At 64.2% G+C, this 10,421-nt stretch overlaps 2 protein-coding genes across 5 annotated transcripts; both read right to left on the reverse strand.

Annotated features, from left to right (window-relative positions):
- Positions 1-713: 713 nt before the first annotated feature.
- KLHL30 (kelch like family member 30) lies at positions 714-5,009 on the reverse strand. Its single transcript, XM_038183782.2, has 7 exons — positions 4,771-5,009; positions 3,228-4,252; positions 2,806-2,892; positions 2,461-2,616; positions 2,195-2,383; positions 1,845-1,990; positions 714-1,549 (listed from the first exon to the last, which is right to left on the reverse strand). The coding sequence occupies exons 2-7, from the start codon at positions 4,171-4,173 to the stop codon at positions 1,298-1,300; spliced, it is 1,776 nt and encodes a 591-aa protein (XP_038039710.1). The 5' UTR covers positions 4,174-4,252; positions 4,771-5,009; the 3' UTR covers positions 714-1,297.
- A 360-nt stretch (positions 5,010-5,369) lies between these two features.
- On the reverse strand, positions 5,370-9,022 carry ESPNL (espin like). 4 transcript variants are annotated; one of them, XM_072042536.1, is made up of 5 exons: positions 8,588-9,022; positions 7,984-8,074; positions 7,081-7,186; positions 6,833-6,988; positions 5,370-6,760 (listed from the first exon to the last, which is right to left on the reverse strand). In XM_072042536.1, exons 2-5 carry the CDS (start codon positions 8,010-8,012, stop codon positions 5,471-5,473), a joined length of 1,581 nt encoding a protein of 526 aa, XP_071898637.1. In that variant the 5' UTR covers positions 8,013-8,074; positions 8,588-9,022; the 3' UTR covers positions 5,370-5,470. The 4 variants fall into 4 exon arrangements, with proteins under 4 accessions (XP_071898637.1, XP_071898638.1, XP_027320529.3 ...); XM_072042537.1 differs by having other exon boundaries at positions 6,845-6,988; positions 7,081-7,189; XM_027464728.3 differs by having other exon boundaries at positions 7,081-7,189.
- Positions 9,023-10,421: the final 1,399 nt, after the last annotated feature.

The following is a 10,421-nucleotide window of genomic DNA, read 5'->3' on the forward strand; positions in this document are numbered from 1 at the left end:
ATGGCCCTGTTGTGGGCTCAGCAATGCTTCCACATCTTGTGCTGGAGCCCCAGCTCACCTCTCCCAGCTTGTTCTGCTCCCAGCCCTGTTTGCGTGCTCCCACACGAGGCTGCACTGCTGTGGATGCAGTGGGAATTGCCCAGCTTAGCGGTATGCTGACGCTCCTGCAAGCTGAATTTGGAGAGAACGTGGTTTTATTCAGCCCATGGCCAAAGAAAACCTGATAACAGGTCTTGGGAGGAGAACTTGCCCTCCTCTCCTGCCTTTTAGAGTGAGTGCCGACAGCACGCCTGCGGGGAGGCACGCAGCACTTGGCGACTTGGCGTCGTGGTACTGCCAGTAACTATTTCTGTGGAGTGGATTGTAGCAGCTTCATCGTGGCAGGGCTGGGAGGACGCACTGGGGGGCAGGCAGCAGCTTGCCTGCAGTTCTCGGCAGGGTGGGGTCCGCAGGGGGCTTCCTGCGAATAACTCAGCCCTGCCACAGGGCTGGGCACCATCAAGGGACTGGGGTGAGGGCTGGGACCACCCCGCTTTGTGGGCAGGGGGCCTGTGTAGAAGCCTTCTATGCTCCCCTTGGTGCTGAGCAAGCTTCCAGCCCTGCACTTAGCCCCCTCCCGGTAGCTCCGCCTTCAGCAGCAGTTTTGTGCCACTGGGGAGGATGCTTGGGATGCCCCGAGTGAAGCAGGGGTCCCCAACCCCGACACGCAGAGCTCCTCGTTGTGCACGTTTAATGGGTCACAAAGCAACAACCACAACACGGAACAGCTTCATGGGCAAACAACCCTGGCAGCCCAGGAGCATGCTGCTGGGGGCCGCGTTGGCCTCCAGGGGGGTGCTTCACGTGCAGCCCAGGAACAGGGCAACAAGTGCCAGAGCTGGGAAGGAGCCGCCAAAGTGCAGCTTCCACAGGTAGGTATTGGGACGGGAAGATGCGCCCCAATACCCCCTTGTCTTCTGGAAATCAAAGCCATGGGGAAAGGGGGAGCACTGGGAAGCAGCGGTGTGCTGGGTGAGCACGTCTCCCTCCAAACACCATGAAAAGCGTGGGGATTTCAGAGGGCAAAGAGGCAGTCCTTAAAAAACAAACTAAAAAAAAAAATCCCCGGCCGAAGTGTGGTGGGAAGGAGAAGCCTTTTACCCCGTGGTGGCTGCGTGTTCCCACCTCCCCTCCCCAGGGAGGGCCAGGTCGGGAGCTGGAGCTGTCAGCTCACCGGGTGACCGTGCTGCCGGGGCCACGAGCCCGAGCAGCTCCCTCTAGGCTGTGGCCGAGCCCGCAGGCACTGCTGCGGGTGCTTCTACCACCCATGGTCACCCTGGAAAGCCTCTGTCCACTTGGAGGTGTCCATGAAGATGGAGGAGGAGCTGTGGAAGAGCCAGAGGCAGGGCAGCGAGCCTTCCCGCGTCCAGCGGTCCTTGGCGCAGTCGTACACCTCCATCTCCACCCGGTAGTCCCCGTCCATGCCCTTCCAGTGGCCACCAGTGACGAAGAGCCGGTCACCCAGCGGCACCATCCCGCCGTTCTCATGCAGCGTGTGCAGGAGCTGCACCTGCGACAGGGGCATGGGCAGGTTTGGGGTCAGTGAGCTTCGGGGTCCTGCCGGGCCCACGGCTTACTCGTGGCCCTGCCTAATTTTTAGCAGTGTCCCCACATCATGCTCATGCAGAAGCAAGGGTTGGGATCCCGTGGGATGGGAGGCTTGGGGGTAGAGGCAGGACGGCGCTGGGCTGTGCATGCAGCAGCCCCACACACCCCATGGAAGGTGGTGCTGGAAAAATAAGCACAAACTGCCTAAAATCAGAACGCGGTGTGAAGGCCGTGCCCCTGGAGCACCCGGTCGGTACCTTCTGCCAGATGTTTGCCTCCGGGTCATAGACGTGGACCTTCTTGGTGTTGTCCCCGATGAGGTAGATGAGCCCATGCAGGGTGGCACAGCGCGGGGCCGACAGGTACTTGGGGATGAAGGGGGACGTGATCACGCTCCACAGATCTGCAAGGAGCAGCCAGCACCATGCTGGGCGAGCGCACCACAGGCTGGGCTGCTGCTGTACCTCCACCCCCCCAAAAAAAAAACACCCCCAGCCCCACAGCTCTTTACAGGAGCGTTGGAAAGGGCACGGAGCAGCCAGGCAGGCTGGCACCACGTGCTCCCCATCTGATCCGAGGCTCCCATGCCCTTGGGGTGGGAGCTCACCTCGCACGGGGTTGTAGCACTGCAGGGTGAGCGCGTTGTACTTGACGGCGCAGGAGCCCACGAGGTAGAGCTTGCCCAGGCAGCCGGTGGCGGCGAAGTTGCTGACGTACTTGAGGGCCGGGCTGATGGCGCACCAGCTCTGGTTGTAGGGGTCGTAGCGCTCCACCTCCACCACCTCCACCGTGGTCCCTGCGGGGCGGTGGGACACTGCAGCCCCCCGGGGCCACGCCACCAGCCCACCCGCCCGCCCCCCGGCAGCGCCTTACCCCCGATGACGTAGATCTCGCCGTTGAGGACGGCGCTGGTGTGGTTCGTCCGGGCTCGCAGCATGGAGGCGATGGGTGTCCAGGCTCCGTCCTTGGGGCAGAAGCGCCAGGCCTGGGTTGTCGACCACGTGTCATTCTGGGACCCCCGGGAGCCACCTGGAACAGGGCAGGGATGTGGCTCAGGCTGGGCACCCACCAAGAGCAGCCACCCCAGCACGTCCCTCGCCCGAAAGAGCAAGGAGAAGGCTTTGCTTGGTAGAAGGGGGTGGCCCAAGGCCCGTGCCTGCATCACAGCCCCATGGCTGGTCCCTGCGGAGATGCTGGACCCCCCCCATCAGCACCTACCTGTGACATAGACGTCGTTGTTCAGCGCCACCAGGGAGAAGCCCCACTTGTTGTAGTCAGGGAAGTCGGGCAGAGCGATCCATTGCCCTGAAACCCAGCAGAGCCCCGCTGTGAGCCCCGCTCGCAGGCTGGGGACATCCCCCCCGGTCCCTCGGGGATGGGGGCAGCATCTCAGGGGTCACACCTTTCAACTCGCTCTGTTTCATGCTTTCTCCCCAAAATATCCCCGTGTTGATGGATGGTTTGGGAGTGGGAATCCCCCCCCACTGTTTCTCTCCATCTCAGTTTGGTGGGAAGGAGCTGAACCCTCCATCCCAGTCTGTCCCACAGCAGGGCCAGGGGGCAGCTTTGGGACACAATGGGGACAACGAACACGCCAGGGATGTGCATTCACCCTGCGCATTCCTGCCACAGGCACTTACGGCTTTTAGGGTTGTAGAAGGCAAAGTTCCTGGGGGCAGCCGGCATTTCCAGCCCCCCTTCCTCATCCTCGCTCTCCTCCAGCACCCGGCCGCCCACCACCACCAGCACCTCCTCCAGCTTCTGCGGTGGGCTCTGCTTCTGCGGGGCGGTGGAGACCTCACCACTGCTGACCGCGGCGCGGGACCGGGCCACGAGGGCCTTGCTGGCGGCTGAATCACGGACGAGGGGCTCGGCAGCGAGCAGGTTCTGGAGGTACTGGTCCGGCAGCGAGACCAGGTGGGCCAGCTCCAGCAGCTCGGGCAGGAACTGGGCTCGGGGCCCCGGGTCGTGGCGCACCCAGCGCAGCACGGCCTCAGCCACGCTCTGCTCCTCCTGCACCTGCAGCTGCTCGTTGGAGAGGTAGACGGCCAGCCTCTCCTTGGAGAGCTGCAGGAACTCCTCCTGCTGAGACACGGCCTCAAAGTTCTCCTGCAAGAAAGACCAGGCCTTGGAGGACACCTCGGGGCAGCCGTGGCTCTCTGCGAACTCGCAGATACCTAGGCAGTTGGTGGCGTCCATCTGCTGCCGCAGGTAGCGGCTGCAGGCCTTCTGGATGGTGGGGAAGTGCAGCTGGCTGGACGTCCTCATCAGCCCCTCCACGTTGCCCTGGTTGATGGTGACCTTCCCCGTGTAGGCGAAGTCCAGCAGCGTCTCCAGGGCGGCCGGGTCCACCTCCTTCAGCTCCACGCGGGCCGCGATGCTCTCGGCGAAGTCCCCGGAGAACATGGCGTGGAAGTAGTGGCTGCAGAGGGCCAGGACGCCGCGGTGGCAGGGGAACTCCCTCCCCCCGGCCAGCAGCAGCACATCCGACAGCTTGGGGTGGGAGCGCAGCCGCTGCAGCCCCTCCAGCACGCCCTGGGCGTGCGACGGCAGGCAGAAGTCGAAGTCATCCACGTTCCTCACCATGGCGCTGGGCTCGGCCGCCGAGGAGGCCGCGGGTCCCAGCTGGAGGAAGGAGCCCGGGCTGAGCGTGGTGAGGGCGTTCCTGCCGGGAGAAGGCAATGACTGACCGGTGCCTCCTTCCTGGCACAACCGCGCCTTCTTGGCGGCACCCGTGTGATTTACAGGCGTCAGCTGGGGCAGGAGAAGGGATTTCAGGAGCCCTGTGCTCCCCCCTCTGCTTGCAGCTCCCCGGCGGCTGCGTTCTCCCCACCCCGTGTTGGTGTCATGGGGCTGAGCTGCCCGGCTGGGGCTGCCACCAATTTTTCAGGGAGGGGAAGGAGAGCTGGGGGGGGGGGTGGTTTGGGGGCTGGGGTCACCTTGCTTCAGCTCAGAGCGTGGGGCATTCCCCTGGGGACCCTCTGCGATGCCCCCCTACGGTGCCTGGGGGGCACATGGCGACGAAACCCCCTTCCCAGTGCGGCTCAGCCCAAGCATCCAGCCCAGCCAGCGAGGCTTCGGTGCCCCTGGGTTTGGCCCCCTCCCCACCCACAGCCCCTCACACCCCCCCAGGTGGTGTTCAGCCCCCATCGGGGCTCAGCCCCGCAGCTGTCCCGCTCCTACCTGGGTTTGCCCCGCTGGGAGCGCGCGGTGTCCCATCCAGCTGCCCCCGCCGGGAGGGAAGTGGCCGGGGTTTGGGAGGGACACCCGGGGTGGTGGTGGGGGCTGAGCCGGGGGGGGTATTTTTAGCTGGCGTGGGGACATTGCTCTTCCCCAGCCAGCTGCTCTTAAAGGCACCGGCAGGGCAGAGCCGCTCAGCCTGCTCGCCCCACAGCCTTGCGGCAGCACCCGGGGGTACGTGTGGGGAACACGTCCCTCCCCGGGTGAGCGGGACCACTGCGTGTGCGTAACGAGGGACAGGACACCCCCCAAACCCATTAGTCATCCCAACCTGCTGCCTTTCTCCCTCCCGGCTGGGGCTGGCTGTTAAATATAGGCTGTTATCTCACCCCGGAGGGCCGCACGCGCCCTGTCCCCCCCCCCGCGGGCGGCAGCTGATAAATCCCAGTGGCCGCCTGCCTGGCACCGAGGCTGCGGGGTGCCCCACGGGGTCTTGCCAGCACTGGAGCACTCAGGCTGGGACCAAAGGCTTTCTTCGTCACCCCAAAACTTCTCGAGCTCCTTGGGAAAGCCCTCACGTCCACAGCACTTGTCTCAAGACAAAACTGAACCGCTTTTATTTAAGCCCCCACGGGACAAAAGCCCTTCGCAAAGCGGGGAGGGCAGACGGGCATTGCTGGGGGGCACAGGGAGGTGGGAGGCGTCACTCCTCAAAGCTGAAGATCTCGGCCTCCTTCTCCTTCCAGAAGGCGAAGCTGCGGTCGATGCACCTGCAGATCTCCTCGCTGCTGTGGCCCATGGCCGGCCTGCGGGCTCCGGGCTGCGGGGGGCTCCCCCTGGCCATCCCCGGCAGCCAGGCTGAGCCCTTGGTGGTGCCAAAATACCTCGCCTTGATGTCCTCGAAGCTGTCCTTCCAGCTGCGCCGGCCAGCAGCGATTTCATCGGTGACGGCGCGGTGGAAGGCACGCGCGGCCTCCCAGCCGTGCCGGCCCAGGTGGTCGAACACCTCGAAGCAGAGCAGGTGCCGGCCCCGGCGCTCCTCGGGGGCCAGGTCCTGCTCCAAGATGCGGAAGTAGCCCAGCATGAAGAGCTCGAGGGTGAGGCTGTCGTAGTCGGCCGGCGTCCCGTCAGCCCGCCGCACGAACTGCTCGGGGGACAGGGGGGCGCGGGGGCCGCCGGCGGGAGGTGGCGGTGGTGGGTGGGCGGCCGCGTCCCTCCAGCTGCCCAGGAGCTGCTGGATGGCGCTCCTCTGCCGTGACAGGCGGCCCACCCTGCTCAGCCCCTCCTCGGCCCCGGGAGCACCCGCCGCGTCCCGCTGGGCCTGCAGCGCCCGGCAGGCTGTGGCCCAGGGGTTGGGGCCGCCGGCCGAGCGCTTCCAGTGGCTCAGGAAGAGCAGCACGATGCGCTCCTTGCGCAGCCCGGACGACTCCGGCACCGGCGACCCGCTGCCGTCCGACAGCGCTTCCTCGCAGCTGATCCCCGAGTCGCTGGCGGCCTCCACCGCCCCGGGCTCGCCCTTCCCAGCGCTGCCTCCACCGTGGCGCTCGAAGGCGCCGCGCAGGCTGCGGACGCTCACCCCACACTGCCGGATCTCCCGCTGCGCCAGGCTGCCCGCCGGTGTCCGGGGGGCTGCGGGCAGTGGGGCAGCGGGCAGCGGGGTGGGCACCGGGGTGGCGCGAGCCCCCTCGGCGTTGGCCAGCAGCGTAGCCAGGCTGCCCACCACGCCAGCCAGGCGGCCGCACCAGAGGGGCAGGGGCTGCCCCGGGGCGGGCGGGGGGCTGTGGACGGTGATGCTGAGCAGCGGGGAGGGCAGGAGGGCGCGCAGCTCCTGCGCCAGGCGCTGCAGCTCGCCCTGGTAGGCCTCGCCGCGCCGCCGCAGCCGCAGGCTCTCCACCGCCCACTCCAGCTGCTGCAGGTCCCCCTCTGTCAGCAGCTCCCCGAAAGGGCCCAGCACCGCCTCGTGGGATGGCGAGAAGCGCCAGGCACCCGGCTCCTGCGGCAGGAGGCCCGTCAGATGGTGGTGCTGGTGGGGCCCCACCACATCCCACCCCCAGCCTGGCGGTACCTGCTCGCACACCTCCACCTCGTCGGCCAGCCGGGCGCGCAGCCGGCGCACCATCACCTGCCGCTTCCACTCGGGGATGAGGTGGCCCCGCTCGTCGTGCGTGGGCACCAGGGTGTCCACATCCACGGGGTCTGGCACGGCAGCGCTGGGGGGGTCCTGCCAGGGCACAGGGTGGTCCCTGCAGGCTCTGAGCCGAGGGAAAGGGCAGAAATGGCAGCAGCGGGTGGTGGACGGAGCTGGCGACGTACCGGATTGATGAAGGGCGCCGGGATCCTGGCCCGCTGCATGGGTTTGCGGAGCTTCAGCTCCGGCAGCGGTGACCTGCTGGGCTGCATCCCCCTCGGGGCCGGGTCACTGCTGGGAAGGGAGGTACGGGGACTTGCTGGGGGAGCGGGAGCAGGGCAGGGTGGGCTTCACATCCCTGCTCTGCTGGGGAGGCACGGGGAGGGGCAGGAGAAGCCATCCCCTGCCTGACAGGGTGCGGGTAGGGAAGCATTTACAGACATTTCTTCTTTCTAGGGAAAAATGCTGGCGGGTAGATGAGGAGAACTGGGAAAAGCCGTGAAAACATCTGGCGGCGCAGCTCCTGGCAGCGTGGGGGCCCAGCAGCTCCCTCAGCTGCTGCTGCGGCACTGCCCCAGCCTGGGGACCCTGGCTCTGAGCCCAGGCCACGGGGCAAAGCCAGGATGTGCTGGTGCAGGGTGGTGCTGTGGGGAGAGCCCCTTGTCCTGGAGAGGGCAACCAGCAGGAGGATTCATTCGCTGCTGAACCTGGAGGGGTGCAGAGAAGGGGAGATTTTCCCGGGGGAGTCGCAGTGCCTCTGTGTGTCCCCCCCCACCACCGGGTGATCGCTGGGTAGCGGTCCCGGCAGTGATGCCCAGCACATCACCCCTGGCAGGGCAGGCTCGCGAGGGCTCTTCCTAGACAAACACAGCCTTTCCCCACGGGCAGACCTGCATTTTTGCACGTCCAGGGCACGGTTTGCAACCCAGCCTGACCCCTGGGCACAGCCAAGGCATGTGGGGGGTGAGGCCAACCCACCACACTCGGCAGGCACCCTGCCTCCAGCCGGGGCAGGGGAGGCTTCTCCTGGCCGCGTTCCCACCCCGCCGAGCCAGCATGGCCCCAGCCACCGCAGACACTTTCCTGACCTGCTTGGGTGGGTGCCAGCGGGCGGCATTGCTCTGCTTGCCAAGCTGAGTCGAAACGCAGGGGAAGCGGCTGCCCCGGGGTGTGAAGGCTCTGGGTGGGGTGGAAATGAAGCATTATGTGTGAAGTCGGAGGGGCTTAAACCACTCACTCAACATAGGGACCAAAGCAAACTGTTCTGACTTTTTCATGTTCCCCTTTTACTCTTTCTTTTTTCTTTTTTTTTTTTTTTTTTTTTTTTACCTGTAGCTCCAGCTGCAAAACCAGGTCATCCCAAACCAAAGTCATGCACCAAAGTCATGTCATCCAAAACCATGACAAACCTGACATTTTTTTTTTCCTTTTAATGAAAAGTAAGGAGCTGCAGAGACCCAGCCCCCCCCCATTTTCCTGGGGGACACAGGCAATGCCCATGTCGCAGGGGACCCCTGCGTCTACAGCCCCTTGGGGCCACCCCTGCCACTGCTGGCCCTTCCCCTGCCCCCCCTGCCCGTCTGTCCCTTCTCCCAGGGGACGAACGCTCTGCTGGACGGATCCAGCACCTCCAAAAGGGATCAGAGAGCCCACCACACGTGGATTCACGCAGCTCACCGGCTGCCCGCTTACCTTGGGGCTCGCTGCTGCAGGTGCCCACCGTGGGTGCTGCTCACAGGGCTGCACGCAGGAGACGGGGCTCAGCCGGGGGGGTTTGTCCTGGGGGCCCCAGGAGGCATGGAGCTGGGCGCTCGGTGCTGCCCGCACCTTGTGCCAGGCAAAAACCGAGCAACCAGATCCCGCTGCTGCTTGCTCGCAGCCCCCCGGTGTTATCTAAAAGCCCTTGAAAGGAAGGAGCCTCATTAGTGAAGCAAATGTGTCGGCCGGCACCGGCTGCCGGCCCGCCTCCCCCGCTGTGGAGCCAAAGATGCGGCTGATACGGCGGCCTCGCTCGCTTCAGTAACGGGCTTCGGGGGGAACGGGACGCCGTGGAGAAGGAAGAAATGCAGAACCTGGCGGTTACCGTCCTGCTGTAAGCCGCCGCACTGCTCGGTGGAGCTCAGGGTCAAGCAGGGATGATCCAGCCCCAGATAACGCCCAGCTGGGGCTGTGGGAGCCCCCCGAGCCCCGCAGCGGGAGGAGAGGCAGCAGGGCTGTGTCTGCCGTGTGCTCTGCCGTGCACAGCACAGCCCATGGCGCGTTAATATTTGATGGGGGCATCGGGTGGCAGCGCTGGGCCTGGTCCTGCCACATCCCCGGGGTGTCTCTGGACCAGCGAGGGGCCGTACGGGCTCCTGTGAGCACACAGCAACACCCACAGCTGCGGGCACGGCCCCATCGCCCTGCTGGTGGTGGGCTGGGTGCTCTGCTCCATTCCTGTCACTGGAAAGGGACATTTTGGGGATTGGAGTATTTAGTAACACTAAATGAAGCCCGTGTTAATGCAGCCCATACCAGGGGCTGGCACCAGCAGGGAGGAGGCCTGGGCAGCAGGGCCCGCGGCGCCGCCCGCACGCCTGTTACTGATATTCAGCAGTGTTTGCGTTTCCTCACTCAACCTCCATCCATTATATATGGGCAGAGTGTATCAGCCCAGCTCAGTTACACGAGGGAAATTCAATCGAGGGGTTGGAATAAAATCAAGAAGCAGGAGATCAAAGCCTTCAAACGGTAACTGCCTGGTGAGGATCCATTACAGGGCCAGCCTCGTGCCCCCGCCAGGGCCGGCTGATGCCCTGGGGACCGCAGCTCTGAGGGGACAGCTGCCGCCGGCCAACCTTGATGGCCACCCAGACACCTACAAACACACACCCTTTGGGCAAATCTTTGAACCTGGGTGGTTCAGGAAGTGTTGTCTGAACACACAAAACTCCCCCACCACATTTTTTCTGTAACCTTATGAAAGCAGCATTATTGTTCTAAATCACAGATTTTTCTGTTTATATAATTCAAACACGCTGTAAGGAAAGGTTTGATCATGACATCTCTAGCTCCCTTCGACACCTGAAGGCAAAACCCCCGAGCCCAGCTTCCTACAGCTGCTGGCACCGAGTCCCTTGGGATCCCCTGACTCCCAGCCCGACCTTCCCAGTGGCACCCAGACCTCTGACAGCTCAACACCCACCCCATCCTTCCCCGTCCCTGAGGATACCTCTCACACTGTGGATACCTCTAGCTCTTGTCTCATCTCTGCTGGAGACCAGAAGCAGCTCTAGATTTGTCTCCCTCACTGCTGAGGGACCCAATAACATTTTATGATGGTCAAATGCTGAATCATGAATACCAAGCTCAAAAAAGAATTGCTGAGATCAATCCCCACTACTTAAAGTTTCTCTTGCTGCTCATTGATTCAGGGTCTTAAGCCATACTCTTGTGATACTCTGCGCTGAAGCCAGAGAAGGCCTGGTCCTTGCCTCCAAGACTGCCCCATCCCATGCAAACACAGCGCAGCCCAACATCTTTTCAA

This window comes from Anas platyrhynchos, chromosome 9 (genome assembly GCF_047663525.1).
Source record: "Anas platyrhynchos isolate ZD024472 breed Pekin duck chromosome 9, IASCAAS_PekinDuck_T2T, whole genome shotgun sequence".
NCBI classification, from domain to species: domain Eukaryota; kingdom Metazoa; phylum Chordata; class Aves; order Anseriformes; family Anatidae; genus Anas; species Anas platyrhynchos.